At 40.7% G+C, this 19,658-nt stretch overlaps 1 protein-coding gene across 39 annotated transcripts in view; it reads left to right on the top strand.

Annotated features, from left to right (window-relative positions):
• MADD (MAP kinase activating death domain) overlaps positions 1–19,658 on the top strand; it is a 68,968-nt gene that overhangs the window by 783 nt on the left and 48,527 nt on the right. For 30 of the 39 annotated variants that reach the window (XM_077784212.2, XM_021533328.4, XM_077784209.2 and 27 more), the window contains exons 2-4: positions 13,380–13,570; positions 16,064–16,678; positions 19,308–19,611. In XM_077784212.2, coding sequence (XP_077640338.2) covers positions 13,509–13,570; positions 16,064–16,678; positions 19,308–19,611 — 981 coding nt within the window. In that variant the 5' untranslated portion in view covers positions 13,380–13,508. Of the gene's footprint in view, positions 1–15; positions 4,365–5,920; positions 6,704–7,018; positions 7,073–7,329; positions 7,436–8,441; positions 8,666–8,698; positions 9,058–13,379; positions 13,571–16,063; positions 16,679–19,307; positions 19,612–19,658 lie in introns of those variants that run through there. The other 9 variants (XM_085581690.1, XM_085581695.1, XM_085581692.1 and 6 more) reach the window with 9 other exon arrangements.

Below are 19,658 nucleotides of genomic sequence, written 5' to 3'. Positions count from 1 at the left end.
GCCGCCGTGTGAAGGGGTTGCCGCGGTAATGTGACTGGAAAGGTGCTTTTACTCCTTGGTTTGTAAACAGCAGATCCTGTTACTCCGCAAGACAATAGAATAGGAAATCCACTTTATACTGGGCAATTTCTTATGGAGTCGACTAAATCAAATGCATTTTCCCCTCAGAAATGGGTGTCACCACCTTGTGTTGCTCGCTTGTATGGTCAGGTGGAGGAGGGGTAGAAAGCTTGGTCTGTGTCACTGTTTGTGTGGAGTCACGATAAAGAAGTGTTTTGAGAAATGATAAGCTTTGAAGGAACCTGATTTGGTTCCTGTCTTTCTTCTCTCCCTTTCTCCCTGAACTCCTCCATATACCACGCTGTTTTCAGTCATATGCAAAATAACATACATCATAAATTTGCAGCCCCGTGGAGATGGAGTAGAAGTGTCATCTGGCAATATGTTGTGCTCTCCCTAGACAAGCCAGCCATTTTCTCTAGTCCAGTGTGACTCTGGGTCAGCATTTCTGTTGGTGTGCTCTCAAGTGTCCTTGCTGTGCTCCTTGCACCATTGCTTATCTGCAAAAAGGATGCTACTTGTAGACACAAGCAAGGGGAGGGAAGATTTATTATGGTGTATCTTGAGGGTCACATAATCAAACCAATGTCATCCAGATATAGGTTATTTGGGAAGTGTCTCTATTTTTGGACTTTATACTGCTTGGACCTAGGCAACTGTTTTGGATTGGGCACAAGAAGCACTTGCTGTGTTCAGCATTAATGAAAAGCTGCAGTCCTGACACATCTGAGAGAGTACTTCACATCCAACATAGCTAAAACGCAGTTTTTACAGGATCTAATCTGGCCATCCCTTCTCAGTGTGTTATGTAATACTGAACTGATAGATCATTCCATCTATAAAATACTATTTTTGCCTTACAGTTGTATTGTTAGAAATGCACAGCTTTTGAACACAATTTAATAGACACTGTAATTGAATGCACACTTGTTAAGTATCTTACTCTGTGTTTAACAAAATGCAAAATCATCAGCAAGTCTCTAGAATGCTTTTGTTAGGAGAGTACTACAGCCTTGTCCTCACTAAAAGATCTTGCACCTGCCTGTCCAGTGGTGCTGCATTTGTATCACGTCTGGGCTTCTGTGTTCTTACCAAATTAACAGCTGTAAGCTTCAGAGTCCTACTGTGTTGTTTTTCAAATTACTACCTTTAAAACAATTCTGATTCTAAAACAATTCTAATTTTAGATGGGCAAAAAAGGAAAACACATTACTACCTTTAAAACAATTCTGATTCTAAAACAATTCTAATTTTAGATGGGCAAAAAAGGAAAACAGTGTCCTCACTGAAAGAGTGTTGTGCATAACATGGCCAAGACACGGTTCTAGGATGTGTGTTATATGCCAAAGCTGTGAAAGGTGGTGAACCAAAGGCCATGCGGAAACTGGCAAAAAAAAAAAAAAAAAAAAGCTTCTAGTTTAAAGTTTTCATGGAAAAGCATAAATATATACTAAAGGGCAAACCTCTTCTTTAGCCATGGTACCTTTCTGTAACTCTTTTGAAAGCAGACAAGGTGTGTATGTAATGAATCACAGAATTGCAGAATGTGCTGAGCTGGAACGGACCCACAAGGATCATTGAATCCAGCTCCTGGCCCTTCACAGGACCATCCCCAGGAACCACACCATGTGCCCGAGAGTATTGAGTCCAACTTCTGTCTGTTTTAGAAGGATGTGGGGGTCAGAGAAGTAAAAGTTTTGAGGATTTTTAACAGTAATCCTTGCCCATCTAGCCAAAGTAGCTTTTTAGTTTTTAGAGCATCAGGGCTGATGGCTCAGTAAAAATGGTGGAAGCATCAGTGCATTTCAGGCCTTACTAGAACACTTGTTTATATTATCTTCCTGAATTAAATTAGTGTTGGCTTTGATTTTATCTGCCTTGGGCTCAGGGGTATAGAGGCTCATAATGTATAGCTTTTCCCCTCTCAAGCCATATCAAATACTCAGGTTCTATATAGACAGGATATATGAAGCATACCTCTGTCAAAATATTCAGTCTGATCTATTTAATATCTTCTGTGGTGAGCCTGTTGAAAAACCAAATATTTATGAAAACTTTTGAGTATTAAATTAGAAAGTCACAAGTCCTGCTAAATTCTAAGAGACTAAATTTCTTCAAAATGTTTAATTTCCAGCACTCCAGCTAGTATGTTTTTTCTGATACTCCTTTCCATTTGTTAGATGAATGGCTTTCTTTTTTGGGGGAAATACTGGTAGAGATTTAGAATGTGAGAGGGGATAACAAGTGGTGTAAAATACTGTGTCTTCCCTGTCATTTCACACTGTCATTTTTAACTGGATTTGCCATCATGCTCACAAGGTGGTAATTGATACTTTCATGTTAAAACTTAGTACAGAGGTGAATGGTCCACTTGCTTTCCATTAGGAAGGAATTGGAAACAGGTAATGCATATGTTACAACCCAGATGAATTCCTGCAATGTCCTTTGGCCCTGTTGTGCCTGCATTTAAGACATACTGCATTAAATTTCCAGCCAGTTGACGTAGTTATTCAGTGCACTGGTAGAAAGTACAGATACAGCTTCTGATTAGGGATTTGTAGCAATGGGGAAAGGATTTAGTAAAAAAGAATGAAAGAGCTTGATATGCAAGATTAATATCATGTCCTCAGTTTAAAGAGCTTTCATCTCTCTCAAGATATGAATTTTTGTAAAGTGAAAGCATTGTCAGTGACCTAATAAGAAACAAAGTGAAATAAAAATGAGCATCATGAGGCATCAATTAGAAAGGAGTGTATTTTAGTGGGATAATCTGTTAATCTGTGGAATAATTGTGATATATCTTTTGAGGACATAATGCTTTGCTGCTTTTCCTTCTCTACCTTGAGAGCTATGAAAAACTTCCATTGACCTACTGCTCACTCTCTGTGGCTGAACCTGTATAATTCAGCTGGTCTTTGCTCTATTGTTTGAACTGGAAAATAATTTTAGAGCAGTTAGATTCTCTGTCGCTGGATCTCCTTAAACCTGTCCAAACAACATGGAAATACAGTTGGTTATTGACAAACGTGCTCATGATTTCTGTCTTGGAACTAGAATAACCAGCTGAAACCCCAAACCAAGCAAACTGAAGAACTGACCCATGTACAGTGAGGAGCTCTGAAGTATCTTTACACTGGAGAACTCCCAGATGGGGAGGTTGTACCTGTTGGTGCCCAGAAAGCACTAAATTGTGAGAGGTTGTGTTCACTTTAGATCGCTGCTACTAGCACGACCCTGGTAGGGATTTAGAAATAGGAAATGCTGCTTGCATATGCCTAAATTACCTAAGCTGAGGCAGTTCTCATGCTGTGATCCCAGACATTGCAGTTAAATGAGAGACTTGTGCTTCTGGGTTGCTGTGAGAAATAATGCATCAGCGTAGCAGCAAGGAACAAGGTTTTATGGTTTTCTGTTTCTAGTACAGCCTTCGTTATTTCAAAGCATCAGTATTCCTCAAAACGGAGCTGGTCATTATGTTGCCTTTGATGTATCCAGTAATGTTTGTCAGATACCACCTTTTTGTTTGTTACTGATCTCTAAACAGTTGTGACAATCAGGGAATTAACATTTGCTTTTTTGTACTAGGGACAAAGATACTTACTGTGAAATTTGTTATCTGATGACCTCTGGGAACTGTGTGTTATCTTCTGCGCAGAGCAGCCTTTTATTTCATATCCTGTTACTTTGTCACATCTGCAAGATCAGTGCCCTGGTTGTGTCCTGCTTCCCATTATATTCTAACTGAATTTCCTAATGTCAGTGTAAAACTTTTGATCACCTTCTTGCCTGTAGCTTTGACACCAGCTTCCCTGTATCTCCTCTTGCCTGGATATCTTGTCCTTGCTCTGGAAAGGCTCTGGTGACAGCAGATGAGGAGTTGTGCCTCTGCCTGTTTCCATGTCATCAGCTAGTGGGAGGAGAGGAGTGCTTTTTGTGATACAGATAATTAAGAACCAAAACCAGTACCCACCAAAATTTGCTGCAGCCGCAAATGCTGAGCCACTCTGCGGCCGTGTGTTTCCTCTTGATAAGCAGTTAAACTGCTCTGCTAGAGCCACAAGCCAGGCACGCTGCTTCTGTCCCCCAGGCCACCTGCTTTCTCCCTTCTCTCATTAGTAGTCTTAAGACATGCCCAACAGGGTGGTGTTTTCCCTCCTTCCTTTGCCCTGGTGACTGCCACTGCCAGTGTCTAGAAGATCCTCTCGGGAGCCCTTGCTCTGTCATTTGCTGGCTCCAGCAGTCGCTTGAGGCGGTTCCTGTCCCTTCTTCACACTGAGCTTGCTTCCCCCAATGTTTACGTGTGGGTGAGTCTGCCAAACGCACGCTTCTCACACCTCAGAGCTCTTGTAGAGAGAAAATGGGTTTGTCTCTTTTATTTCCTTTCAGTTTTGACCAGCTGGTACTATGACTTATCAACAAAATTAATAGCAGGATTGGTTTGAGAGTAGGAATTTCTGATCTCCCACAGTGTTGATGAAGAGAAGGGAAAGGTGTGTAGAGGGAAGGAATAACAAGCAGGTGGCACATGTGGGGAGACAGGCTGAGTGCTTCTAATACACAAGGCAAAACAGATGTGGGGCTCTGAGTTCTGAGGTGCTAACAACAGCCAAATGGCTGGATTATTTAAAGTACTTTATTTTCTGGTTCACATTATCCTGAACAATGTTTCGGTGTTTTCACACTGGTTGTGAGCATTCCTCTTCCTCTCTCTTACAAATGGCTGTAATTTATTGTTGGGATCTCATTTGTCTGTGTGACTGATTTCCAGGAAAGAGTTGAATGTGCCTGTATCTGGTGTTGCTGATGCCATGAGTGATGTCTCCTGGCCCAGAGCTGCTCACTGTGGCTGGGGGAGGCACCATGGTGAGGGAAACACTGAATAATTTAGCAGTTGCAGCTGCATCTAGCAGTTCTCTCAAATGTCATATGCTTTGTTGTTTTCTTGTTAATTTTTTTATGGCTGTACATTTACACTATTTGGTTTTTGGAAAAAAACCTTCTGGTGCCTGCATTATGGGAACTGTGGCCTACTGCTCAAATTCCCACCAGAGGGCTGGGAATGGAAGCGTCTTGTGGGTGCTGGGGTCTGAACTCAGAAGCAGCACCAGCATTTCTCAGCTCAAAGCTCATGTCAAAAGCAGTCTGGTTTGGAAAAACATTTAATGCTGTAGTGGTTGCAGGTGGTGTGAGGCTAATTTGGCTTGGGGGCATTGTGTGAGCTTTGGTTTGCCCTTCCTTCCTCCTGCCCCCACTCCTTGCAAAATGTTTGAGTGCAGATTTGAGGACCAGTGAAAAGCTGATGAGGTAGAGAAAATGAGAAGGCTCTTGTATTTTGTGATGGTGATGTTTCACAAGGAGGGGCAAAAAAGGACAGGCTTGAAAAGAGTTGGCCTTGTGTTACTGTTCTCTCATACAAATCTCCAGAGATGGTTTTTGAATAAAAGATGAATTTAAATTCAAACAGTGTAAAGCAGGAGAACTGGCCAGATTGGGAGAGGGTTTTTAAAAATTTGTTCTATGATTCTGTAGTGAGTGGTGCCTCGCACAATGATCCTGCCCAGGAAGGATCATGAGAGATGTTTCACATAGTAAAGGAGGGGAGGAGAATAAGGTCTTTAGCCTAAATTGAAGTGTGTGAAATGTCATGTGGCTGAGGCTAAAATCTGTCATCTCCTTCCTATTAGGAAGTAGAGTACTATAAAAGGGTGTGCTTTTCCTGCATTAGATTACTGTTTATGGTTTTCCTCAAGAGTGTAATGGAATAAAATGGATAACAGTATTTGCATGCTGTTCTTCCTCACATGCTTATCTCTTGTTGCCAATTCAAGCTCTGGTCTTGATTTTTCTTTATGGCTTTCAGGTGCTACTGGTGGGTGCAACTGTGGCTGTGTGAGGCAGGTGCTGCTGGAACCTCTCCTTTGCCTCTGCTGCTGCCTGCAAGTTCCAGTTAGGATTGTGTGCTTGTGTTAGCACACTCGGCACATTCTTTTTGTGCCTGCGCTGCATGCCTGTGGAAGCATCTTGTGGGTACCTGGGTGAGCAGATTTTGTCAGCTGTGGTTGGTACTCAGCTTGGCGTGGGCAAGAAGGCCTCCTGATTGTAGTACCCGTGGATATGGAAAGCTCAGGGACTGGGAGGCGTTTAGCATGCTGAGGACACTGCGCTGTCATCTGGCCGGGGGCCTGCAGCTGCCAGGAGGCTCTGCCGGAGGCTCTGCTTCAGGCTGACTCCAGGCGGAGGCTCTGCTTCAGGCTGACTCCAGGCAGTCCCTGCGCCTGGGTGAAGCTTGCTGGCAGTGTGGGCAGCGCTGGGAGCTCTGGTGGTGGAGCAGAGGGGGTGGAGCGCCGCAGCTGCTCTATAAATATACCCGACAGGCTGAGATCTAGGGACTAAAAGATTGGGTTGCTATGGCGATTGATCTGAATCAGATTACCTGTGGGTCTGTTTTCACAGCATGTGCATGTGTGGTGACGGCGTGATCTTGCATGTACAGCAGGCTGCTTTAGCCAAGCTTCTGGCTGAAGCAGGGAGGAGAGAGGAAGCAACACTGAAGGGCCAACATATGGCAAGGACGGGGAAATCTGTCACTATAGCAACCGGGAACCTGAATCAGTCCAGCTTCACTCCGTGATACTGCAAAAAGGTTCCCATCTGGGTGGCATGATACTTCTGTTTGTGGAGTAATTCTGGTCATTTTCAGTCTGTCTGTCAGCACCCCTGCCCATGCTACTTCCAGTTTGCTCTCAAAAACTAATGTGGAAGCTAAAGACGCATGGCTGTGTCAGTTCTATTTTCATAAGGCAAAGAGATAATATTATTTAGTAGGAAAGGAAGAAATATTTTAATTGTTGTAGTTATTGAGAAGGCCTTTAAAATAAGTCTTCTGTTGTCAAAACCTGTTTTCCCCGTTCATTCTTTAATTTTCTTTTATCTTGTTTGCTCTGTCCTTTCCCTCAAGATCTATTGATGGATGAAAAGTGGAAATAGTTGGGGTGCATCTGCTGCTTTACCTGTAAGCAACTTTTACTCATTGAAGTGATGCATGTGCTCCAGGGCGAATGCTTTTAAAATTTGCCTGCAGTCTTGTTCTCTGCTGGGTGATTTCTTATGCTTGGAACTATCCCCTAGGCATTTTGCAGAACCACACCTATGTTATAGATTAGCCATACTAGATAAATATGCCATTGTCTGTTTAGGTATGCTTGCAATTCTTTGAAAATGCTTTTTTTTTTTTTTTTTTTTTTTTTTTTTTTTTTTTTTCTCCTCCAGAGTGCAAGTATCTTCTTAGGAGTCACACTTTTGGCATGCACTGCTGCCTTGCCAAGGTGCATGGTAACACACAGAGCAGCTGCACCAGTATAGCAAGTCCATCCAGGTCAGATTTTAGAAATTGTTCCATGTTCTGTCAGGTTCTGGAGAATGGGAGGTGTTCTCATCTCTGCTGTTGTCTGTTTCTTGTGTTAGCAAAAACATTGTAGTACCTGGATAATAGCAATAATGAGCTTCCTAAAATGTTGTATATTTTAAAGTATGAAACTATTAGCAGTGTTTTATATAGTTGCTAAGCAGAGGAAATGAAAAATGGCTCATGTGAAAAGAATACTGTCTATCTGCTTCTTTAAAAGCTTAGTAGAAGCAAAAATAGCATGTGCTATGCCAGAGAGAATGTCTGGCAACATTTGAAACACACTTGGAAGAAGAAGCAACCAAAATTTCAGTGGTAATTATTCCATAAAGATTATTAAAATGTCTAAAGACAAAGCTACCATGAACATTTCATACTGGGCTTCAAATTGTGTTCTTTCCAGTTCAGCAGTGAGTTAAATGAAGTTCCTGCCCACACAGGCGAGGCTGGCTAGTCCTGAGGTACTCACACCTTTTTCTCATGGCTTAACAGACAGGTCAAGGTGTGTGATGTGAGAAAAAGAAATATAAATCAACCCAAAAGTGGGCATTGAAACTCCTGGCCCTATTTCTGTTTGTTTCAGCTTTCAGTTTAGTTCGATTGGTGAGCCTAGAGGTCACAGAAAACTGCACTAGGGTCAGGCATAGCAGCTATTAGAGCTGAACTCAGTACAGACTGAGAGTTGGCTGAGAGTAAATAGAAATTCAGGATGTTCCAAGGAAACTAAAAATTTAGTTCTTTTTGGGTGTTACTGGAAGTTTGGTTTTTCACAAGGTGAAATTCCAGTGAACTGTAATTTATGTGGTTTCTGTCCTGTAACTTGTTCTATCTCCTTCACAATTTCCGCTTTTTTCTCTTACAAATTAATGTCCCATGTATGCTTTTTATTCAGTGTGCAAATTGAATTGTATGATGCTGATGTATATTCTAAAGGTATCCATGCACTGGTGAACTATGCAGTATGTCTTTTTACGAGGTAAAAGCTGGAGATAATGAAGGGAGAAGCATTTCTGGTCCGATCTTAAAGCATGGAAGAGTTGTAAGGAAAGCAGGGCTTAGCACCTTCCTGTTGTAAATTAATCTGTTTTTTTCATACCATTTTTGCAAGCAATGATGTAAATACCTGCCAGGCATCATGCAGTTCATTGTAAGCCTGGCCCATCAAAGCTGGAAGCCTCTGTGTGAGGAAAACAACTGCAGGTGAGTGTGGTGGGTTGACCTTGGCTGGATGCCACTTGTCCACCAAGCCACTCTTATCACACCCCTCCTCAGCAGGACAGTGGGAGGAAAAAACCTTGTGGGTCAAAGTAAAGGCAGTTTAATAAAGTATTAAAGAAGCCCAAGAAATTTTATTATCTACTTCCCAGAAGCAAGTGCTATCCAGCCATTTCCTGTGAAGCAGAGCTTCAGTAGGCTTAGTGGTTGCTCCAGATTATAAATGTTTTAAATAATGGATTCTCTGCCTTTCTCCTCCTCTCTCTTAGTTTTTTTCCTGAGCAGATGTTATATGGAATATCCTTATGGTCAGTTTGGGTTAGCAGTCCTGGCTATGTCCCGTTCCAAGACTTTGCATACTCCTCAGCATTGCTGGGGTAAGATGTTGGAGAGGTAGCCTTGATGCTGTGCCAGCACTGCTCAGCAATAGCCAAAACACAGATGTGCTATCAGCCAGTTACCAGCACACAGCACATCACTGGGAGGGCTGCTGTGGGGAAAATGACCTCCATCTCAGCCAGACTCCATACAGTGACACTGGTTGTGTTAACAGTTTGTTATTCTTAGACTAAATTGCTTTGTTTCTCTAGATTTGTGTCTCAAATGAGAAGACTCTTAACAAGAACGAGGGCTCCAAGGCATAGATGAAATAGGATAACTACACAACTCATTAGTCCCAACTCAATTTGGACTAAAGCAGGGCATGGCTCTGACACAGATGACTCTAAACTGATAGAAAGCCTGCTGTGGTTCTTTTATGCTGCCCTATCCATTGTGTGCTGTGGTGCTTTTCATGAGTGTGTATGTTTGTTTATATATATTTTTATTTCTGAGAGGACTTTAAATTGCAGAATACCATGCAGATTGTCCTCTAAGAAGTTGTGCTACAACCTAAAATGTGGGTGTTTGGGGAATTTTGAAATGCAGAGTAATGCCAATAATAGAAGTGTTTGTTGTTTTGAACACTTTTTTCATGTCTCAAGTTACTGGTAAGCTGTGGTTTTCTGCTGGTTCTTGCCTGTTGTCTCTGTGCCTAGGCTACAGTGCTAACTTTTACTAGTGAGTATTGCTGACAGCTGCTACAGTGTGTGGGTAGTGTTAGTTCTCACCAACCCATTCACCATCCATATAAGTGCTTATTTCAATTTTGGTGTTGTCTGAGACATGATCTGTTGGTGCAGTATTTTTCTGTGGTAGGCCTTCACTTCTCTGTTTTTCTTCTTTTCTAGAGTTGAAATAAGATGAAGTCTCTTCTCAAGTGCTGCTTGAGGATTCAGCCTTCAAAGGGCTGGTTCCAATATGTTTGCAAAGAGAAAAGACACTGTACAATACCTTTTAAGAGAAAGCAACCTAAAGTTAAAGCAATTTGAGAGAGAGAAGAGGCTTTAACATTGATATGTCAAAACCTGTACCATCTCAGAGTCAAGATAATATCTTGGTTCAGGTCCAAATACCAACATGAAAGAGGAAAGATTGAAGTATCTCTTGGTTGTTTGATCTATTTCTGTCCTAATGTACTTAGTCTCTAAAATCTAGGAGATATTAGAAGGATTATAGGAAAACTCTTAGAAAGAAAATACTTTACTTCTGTATTGCCTATACAGGTGCTGTCTGTAGTTCTGTGGTCACATTATGTTCAGTCAAGTCTTCCATGTTCTCATAACTGCTTTCTCCTACCTTTTCTTTGTGCCTGCACAAGCATTTGTGGGGCCACTTAGTGAACCAAGTAAAAAATAATCAATCACCTTATAAAAACAAAAGTAGCGAGGGAGAAGAAGGGAGGGTGTTAAGTTTAGTCCGTATCAATTCCAGTTGGTTTTGCCCTATAGCTCACAAACTCTTCTGCCAGCACAGGGAATGGAATGATACTGGCCTGAAAGCAAGCTTTTGGCAGACAGGGACGGGGAGGCAGGACTGGGATGCCTGTTTGTGTTGCCTTATACACATCATCAACTGTAGTGTCTTATTCCAAGCAGGAGTAGGAAGATGAGTTCCAACAAATGCTGGTGCAATACTCTTCTAAGTGCTGTCATCAGCCATTGCTAGATCTCTGAAGAAGGCAGAGATTGAATAGAGGAAGGCAAAAAACACTTCGTTCTAATTCTTCTACCTCTTGCTCCAATCCAACAATAAATCATTTTCCCAGAAAGAGCCTTTGTCCTCTTATGTCTGACTTTAACTGTTGTGTTGTTAAGTGTAGTAAATCAATAAAGGTGGCTCTGGAAGGCCTGGCACAACATCTGCATCAGTCTGGTCTCCCTTGTACTTGTGTTGCAATAGAAAGCAGAAATTACAGAAAGTGCTCAGATATTTTTTTAAAAACTGACAGAAACTTCAGTGTCTGATGTCAGTGGGATGTAGCTTCAGCCATTCCAGTGACATTGTAAGCCCTGCCTATGTTCTTTGTACTTGTCTGCTTAGATACTCTTGAAATTTCATGGTTTCTAGGACCTTCATAATGCATACCTTGCTAACTCCTTTGCTGTGGGAGCTGTGGGGAAAATGTGTGAGGAATTGCAGTCATAAGACAAACAGTGTATTTTCTCCACCTTCACTGAGCCTCTCTTTCTGAGGAAAAACATCTTTGGTTACCATTAAGTAGCAGAATTTCCTTGAAGTTGTACTTCCAGTTTGAATTGCGATGGCTTCTTGCTATGCCCCTGTCTGTGACTGAGCAGTTTGTTCTTTAAAGAGATCTGGGGAAAGACATTTGGAAAGAAAACAGATAAAGTAGTTCTTTAAAATGAAGACAAAAAGGACCACTTGATATCCCAACTTCATCTTGTTCCTCTTGAGTTTTTCTGTGCCAAGATATTTGCAGAATATCAAGGTTCAAGAGCTTTTCCAGGACAGATTCTATGTTTTCGATAATGTCATTAAAATATAGAATCAGAAACTTTGCTTCTTGTGTCCGTATTTTCTCTGTTGTTCAGAGAAGATAATTTACAACAATATTGCTGCTCAGAAGAGATAATTCATACTGCTGTTACTTAGGACTCTACAGCGATTATAGTTGAGGATCTACTAAAAACATGCCACAGTTTCACAAAATGTGGGATTTTTTACGTGTGAGGTTTAAAGTTTCTTTCAGTTTATTATTCCTTTAATAATACTTACTGACTAGTATGATTTTTCTTTTTTTTATAAATTGTATATGTGCTTTTTTGTTCTTACTATTGTAATGTTTTTGTGTTCTTACTGCTGTTTGTAAGGCTAATGAATAAAATTTTCCTGCTGTGTTCTTGCAGAGTGAAGGACTGGGAAAAAAACAGCTATATTGCTGGACTTTGAATGTGACTCTGAGATGTGACAATTACAGTGCTTATGAATTAATGAGGGAAACATCAAGAAAATTACCTGATTTTGCGGAGATTTGATGATGTTGTTAGTTAAAATGTTATACTTTTATACAAATAAAACCTAAACATTTATGCTGCAGAACTGAAAGATTTTAGTACAGTAATAATAATTCTATGATGACTTTAGGGTGTAAACATGAACTGAAATGGAAACCTTATTCTGGATATGACCCCGAAAGCAATCAATTCAATTTTTAAAATATAAAATAACTCTTATTAAAATAATCATTGGAATGCTCAGTAAACTTCTAGCATACTCTGAGCATCTCTGATTTTTAGAGTTTCTGAGACCTTTCAATTTCAGGAAGTTTCTGTTTTCAGGTTTGTTTCAAACACTGTAGGGAACACTGTAATGTGGAACTATATTCCTTTTTTAAACTTTATTTTTGTCCCTCTTCTTTAATGAATTCTGTGAACTATGAATGATGGGATTGGAAAGAATTATTTTCTAGATATCTATTAAGCATAATTATTGACAAGTAGTAATACTGCAGTATAATCTCAGTTTTATTAAGAGGATCTTTCTATCATGAAGTATTCAGAGAAATTAGCTGCAGGAGGCATGGGTGTCAAGAATAAGGAGTGAAGTTAAACTGAATGAAGTAACTGAAAAAACCCAGTATGCTTTACAAGATGCACTTTTGCTATTGCAAACTGCAATTCTGTAGAACTGCAGTTCTGTATCTTCAGACAAAAAGTGTTAGCGATCACAGTCTTTGGGAACTGTGGAGATCATTCCTGCTGACAGCCATTTGCAGGTTTGGGATGGTGGGATGCTTTTTATCAAATTGAATTTCTGGTGTTACCCCTTCTTTAGTTGTTCTGTTTATCCCACAGCTAAAGTTCAGGTTGTGTTGTTTTTCCTTCAGTCTTGCCAGTTGAAGCTCTCTTCTCAAGCACTCTCAAGATCTTATGGATTTGCCTAAGCAGCACACAAACCATTTAATGAGTAGCTCTGTGACAGTGGTAGGCAGCTTTGTTTGTCTGTATTTTTCCTTAGAACAGAATCATAGAATCTTTATGTCAGAAAAGGCCTCTAAGATTGTTGGAATTTCAGGTGAATTGGTTGAATTCTTTCTTTAACCAAAGAATTAATGATTGAAGTCGAGATGATTGACTCCAACCATTAATTCTTGAGATACTCTTGTATTTTTTTGTGTGCTTTTCATATCTCTGCTTCTGCAGGCATATGGCTGTGTTTTTGTTCTCATGAAGATGAGATTGTGCATGACCATGACTGCACTAAACGTTGAGGCTTTTTGAGAATATAATTAAGGTCATTAAGTTGCTTGTATATATTGGATGTTCCTGGTTTTGACACTTGCTTTTCTTGGTTCTAGATTGACTTGGCAGACATTTCCAAGCAGATTCTGTTCCCCAAGGAAGTGATCACAGCTGATGGGATAACTGACCACTGGATCAATGAACCGGAATTCCTTGAGATGACATAGGGAGGGGCATCAAGGACAATGGTGCAAAAAAAGAAAATCTGTTCTCGGCTACTTGACTATCTTGTGATCATTGGAGCCAGGTAATGTGACACAGCCTCAGCAGAGCTTTTGCTTGAGCAGTAGAGTGGGGATAAATAGCCCTGCATCCACTGGTGAAGCCTTCTTGATGCTTAGGAAGTGCTGTCTGAAATGTGTGCAGAATGCGCCCCTAAGGGGAACACCTGCTTGAGCCAGGGTACTTCCTGAAAGATACTGATGTGGTCAGAGTTTTTTTAACTTGTGGTCTTTAGACTTCTTTTCAAGGGTCTGCAGAGGGTGACTAAGAAAAGCTAATTTAGCTATTGCTCTCTGGTAGTCTACGTGTCTGAACTTTGCTTCTACTGCCATCAGAACAGAGGGATTCAGAAATTGAAAACACCGAGAGCTAAATACAAGTAAAATACAAGTTTTCTACTACTTTTATTACTAGTAATGTGCTAGCAGTAGAATAATGCTTCTTTTCTAACTTTTGAAATGTAGTCTGTAAACTCGGTTTAAAAAAAAATCTGAAACCTGCTTTACTTGGCTGTTTCTCCCTCTAATACTTATTTATCCTCACAGGAATGACATGAATGCCTTCTGGTTTTAAAGTCTAATTAATAGATAAAATGTTATGAATATTTACATAAAGCTTGTATGAAATGCAGGGTTGATGTGTTCTGTTTGTCAAACATATAGGTGCTCAATAAATGTTTTTTTTTCCTTATTCAAAGTTTATGCTGCAGCTTTCTGCAAATTCTAAGTAATGGGTGTATCCCAAAGTTTGTTTTGCTTTCATTTCTAAATGGTTCATTTCAGTGGTCCATGTGCATCAGCCTATTGCTGTACATCTTGCTTTCTTTTCAGAATACTTTTACTGTAATATTTAAATAGGCTGAGCAGAAGAAATGACTAATAGTTATTTTATTATTGCATTTTATGGACCGAATACTGTAATAGTTTAATACTTCTTACTTTCTACTGTCTGTAGAAAAACAACCAGATTTTATATATGTGTGTCACCAATTAGGAAGAGGAGGGAGAAATGTTAGCTGCCTCCTCCAGTGAAGCTTATAGTGTCTGATGTTCTCACTTAGAAATTTGCTACTATCACTTATGGACTCCTACAGTTCTCTTGCTTTTTGCCAGCCTGTGCTGGTTAGGCTGCTACTGCTGTCTTGTTTGGCACTTTGGCAAATGCCTATGATGAAAGATGGGACTGACTGAAAGAGCCTCTCCTACAAAGCCCTTAGGAGCTCCATGTGGCCTTTACTGTTACATGTTGTTATCCACTGTGCACAAATAGCAATACGTTTTACAACTGTTGGGTTCAAACTTTCTCAGTGTCTCAGAAAACTCTGTCCTTGTAGCTAATATTACAGCAGAGGCATGAAGTGGTGATACATGCACTTGTACTTTGTTGATGTAATTTTTTGGACCATTTGCTGCCAAAGAGACTCTCTAAATAGTACCAGTATTATTTGACATTTCTTTTTCAGCAAATGATGTGTTAGTTGTGTCCATTAACATATAAAAGCATATTAGTGTTTCTCTTTTTCATACTGTGTTTTAATATCTAACTTTACAGGCAGTATAAATCTTGTTACCAGTTTTATTATGAAAGCATTTTCACTTGTTTTAAATAAAATCTTAGTTTGGAAGAATTAGTCAGCAGAGACATTTACACCAGTAATTTTCTTTTGTAAATTGTGAACATTCTATTACCCATTTGGTTGAATTTTTTCACATCTCTTATATGAGAACAGCAAGTGTCATTTGTATTTTGAAATAGGCAAAAGCATAATATCTTGAAAGAATCTAGTGGAAAATTAGGAAACAACAGTATTGCCTTTCTGTCTTCTGTTTCTGTAGTGATTTGTGGTCCAAAGATTAGTGAGTCACAGTGGTAAATAGCTGTGCATGTTACCATACAGTTTATATAAAAATTACACTTTAAATCCCATTCTGAAAATAAAACACATATGTTTGTGTGTTTGCTAGAACTTTTGATGAAAGTGTTTTTAGGATGAGGTCCATACCCCTCCACTGTTCATCAGAGTTCTTTCCTTATAAGTTCTTGCTTTCCCAGTTAGGAGCTGATACTGGATTTCTCACTTAATTGTTCATCATGTTCATAAATGGCTGAAATCTAGGAGCTTTTCCTCTGACTTTGTATTTGGAGAGGGGTAGTGTGTTTCCTACAGAGATCTGTGCAGTTAAATTAATTTTGAAAGTCAAAGTCAGAGCAACATGACAATACAGTGTTCTCCTGGGAACAACATACTCCTGGAAAGCCTTTTCTTAATCAAAATTGAACAGGCTCCTTGCTAATGATTGTATAGACTTAGACTTCTTTACTGAACCTTTTGACCTTATGCTAGTGAGTGAGATCTGTGGCTAGTGAATGAGAAACTGCACTTTCCCTGGATAGTAGGGAAGAGAGGAAACAAAGATGAATCTGAGTCCACAGGCTCCTGACACATTAGTAGGAAGTTTCCAGAAATATTTTTTATTAGTCACCTATGTATGGGTTTTTTTGTTTGCTTCTTTTGTAGGCACCCAAGCAGCGACAGTGTTGCTCAGACTCCTGAACTGCTGCGGCGTTACCCTCTGGAAGACCACGCAGACTTTCCTCTCCCGCCCGATGTTGTGTTCTTCTGCCAGCCAGAAGGATGTCTGAGCGTGCGGCAGAAACGCATGAGCTTCCGTGATGACACTTCCTTCGTGTTCACCCTCACAGACAAGGACACGGGGGTCACTCGCTATGGAATCTGCGTCAACTTCTACCGCTCCTTCCAGAAGCGAGTACCCAAGGAGAAGGGAGAAGGCACAGGGGGACATCGAGCTCGAGAGGGACAGAAGGTCCCTAAACCTGCGGATGCATCAGCGCCGCAGGAGGAAGTGGGCACAGAGAGTTCAGAGAGTGGTTCTTCACTGCAGGCTCCCAGTGCAGAGTCTACCCCTGACGTGAACCGATCCCCACGCAACAAGCGCCTGGCCAAAGGCAGCCATCGCTCCCGGAACAGCACTCTCACTTCTCTCTGCATCCTTAGTCATTATCCCTTCTTTTCCACCTTCCGTGAGTGTCTGTACACCCTCAAGAGACTTGTGGACTGCTGTAGTGAGAGACTGTTGGGCAAGAAGTTGGGGATTCCACGTGGGGTGCAGAGGTATGTTGAGAGGGAAGAACCTTTTCCTCCTACTGTTTGTGTTCAGTGCTGCAATTTATTTTCACGGTAAATTGTGGCTGCAGATGTGGTTGCAGAAGCAGCCAAACACCAAGGGTTGGCCTTTTTCACTGTTTTAACCCAGGTTCACAGTAGGAAAAGGAAATTTTTGTAACAATTCCTTTAAAACATCTCTCTCTGATTCTGTAATCTGGTATGATTTTAATTTTTGATGCACCTGAGGAGGCACTACCCTTCTGGGGACTGCAGATGAGTGCTCATGCTGTTACTGTTGCTTTGGCATTTAAACTCTGTGGCACTATGTGTCAGGACTGATTCTCTGGGAAATTAGAAGCAGCCAAGAAATAACAGGGAGAATTTCTACTTGGGGCAGGAGGGGAATGATGAAAATGTGCTTAACAAGCTTATGAAACAGTCTAAACTTCAGCGTGGGAGAGAAAAGACTAGAGAAGCAGGATCAGCTGAAATAGGTCAAAGTACAATATTTGAAGGAGCGTGGGAAGAGAGGTAGAAAACAAAGTGGTTGTCTAGGAAACATAGGAATGGTTGTTGGTAACAATAAATTGACTGGAACTCGGTGTATATTTAATATAATGTAGGAATCTTAATGTATCTACTGTTGTAACATTGAGTATGTAGCAGAAGCCATTGCACTGGAAGGACCAATATCTTTATGTATTTCAGTCAAGGATGTGTATCTGTGCTATTGTGCCTGAAACCTTCCTTCCAGGATGGTGTTTTCCTTTCTGATGTGCTAACTGAATATAAAAAGTATGAAATTGATCTTTGGAGATGCAGGGGGTTATCTCAACAGTTTGAGGGACAGGACTGTAAGATAGAACATAAGTGAGTTAAGTAGCTTGGTATACTCCAAATTAGACTTGTCAAAATCAAAAAATTCCAGGATTATAATTATTATAATTTTTATCTTTATAAGCTCTTTACGTTTTGCATGAAATGGAAAATGTGTCCTATTCATAGAGCAGTGGCCTACTTCTTGGGCTACTGCCCTGGAATAGTTCTAGGAGACTGTTCTGGGCTAGTATGACTGCTTCCTGCATCAGCAGATCTATGACTTGAATCCACTGATGGAGAATAAATTATTTTGTCAGAGCAAAACTTCTCCCCTCAGTGGAAGTATGTGTTAAGGACTGTTATTTTGTCACTTGGTTTAGCCTGATAATTACCAAGGAAAAATGCTCCATTGAATTTAATGATTTTCCTCAATTTGGTGTTTGAATGACATGTGGTATTTGAAAAGTGTGCTCTTATTGGATATAATTCTTAGAGAAAATAATTGAGTGATGGATGAGGATGGCAAGAGAAGGAATATTGAGCATACATCTCTGGGAAAAGTGAAGCAGTAGATTTGAATTACCATGGGATTTTCTTGTGGTGACCTGGAAAACTAGAATGGTTTTGAAGTGGTGGCAGAATAAAGGTGAAACCGAATCCTTACAGCTGGCAAAAGTGGAGCACACCTCCTAGTAGCCTAATGTCTAATGCATGACAAGAAGCCGAAGGAAGAGTGGAGGATGAGAAGCATCACAGTTCCTGAGAGGTGTATCATGTACTCAGTGTAATCTCAAATTGCCCTTATTTTGAGCATCCAAATTTCTCTAATTATTCTGTCATTGTGAAGCCTCCAGTGTCATAATCTTTTTTCCTTTTAGTTATTTTTTTTAAAGTTATGAACTGTAAGATAGAACCTTCAATTTGAACTCATACTTTCTGAGGGATCAGTTACAGTAACTCAGGATATTTATCAGGCTGAAGTTATTTGGAGCATGAATACATGAGGTTTGCAGCCTTCATTGTGCTACAGGATAAAGGGCTGAGGTGAACAAGACTCTATGCTTCCCTTGTCAGTCTCAGTTTTGAGTTTTGAGCCCTGAAGGCCCTGAGCAATGCTGTACATGCTTTTTTGCCAGCCTGTCTGTGAGCTGCAGGTTTGCAAATTGCCAGCTTAGGGTGTGGAGAACTTGCTGCTTGTTTTGCTAAAATGCCTAAATGTTTTCTACACAGCTTTCAGAGATTTAGCTGAAACAGATACATTTTTCCCATGGGTTATTCATCTCTTAAGAATGATACAGTGCAATTTAGGACAGAATGATGCTGGGTATTTTATTATGCTAAAACATCTGGGAGAGCATGGATGTGGCATATTTTTATTATCTCAGGTTTAATTTCTATTCTTGCAAAGGCTTGTAGACTGCTAGAAGCAGAGTCTTGCAGTTAATCTGCTACAGTTCTGGATGAGATAGGAGAGTATCCTGTGTGCCTGCTGAATTTCAAGCGTGAGGGTGATGAGAGTTCTTCAGAGATCTGGACCTGACTGAATCCTTTAAACGTGTGAATGAAGTCTGAAGTGACATACTTGTGTTGATTCCTGCCACAGAAAGATTTATTCTTCTTCACATTGTGGATGTGTCAGTAAGCTTAAATGCCTGTCTTCCTGTTGTTGGAGGGTAGCTAAATATTCCATTCCTTTGTGTGATCAAAGGTTTGTTAGTTGCCTCTTTCAATCCTTGGTGGATCTGCCCTTTCTCTGGAAGGAATGACTGTCAAGTGAAGTTTTTGGAGTGTTAACCTTGGCATTCTCCCTGTCCAGGGACACAATGTGGCGGATTTTCACGGGCTCCCTCCTGGTGGAAGAGAAGTCCAGCGCCTTGCTTCACGACTTGCGGGAGATTGAGGCTTGGATATACCGTCTGCTCCGCTCCCCCATGCCCGTTGCTGGGCAGAAGCGGGTGGACGTGGAAGTCTTGCCACATGAGCTGCAGCCAGCTTTGACCTTTGCTCTTCCCGATCCATCCCGTTTCACTTTGGTAGATTTTCCATTACATCTGCCTTTGGAGTTATTGGGAGTGGATGCCTGCCTGCAGGTGCTGACCTGCATCCTTCTGGAGCATAAGGTAAGAAGGGAAGATCACTGATCTTTGATAAGTATGTAGGAAGTTCT

Source organism: Lonchura striata, chromosome 5 (genome assembly GCF_050655825.1).
Source record: "Lonchura striata isolate lonStrDom1 chromosome 5, ASM5065582v1, whole genome shotgun sequence".
Classification (NCBI taxonomy): Eukaryota; Metazoa; Chordata; class Aves; order Passeriformes; family Estrildidae; genus Lonchura; species Lonchura striata.
The sequence above is the reverse complement of the archived record's forward strand: the minus strand, read 5'-3'. Positions and strand labels throughout refer to the sequence as shown.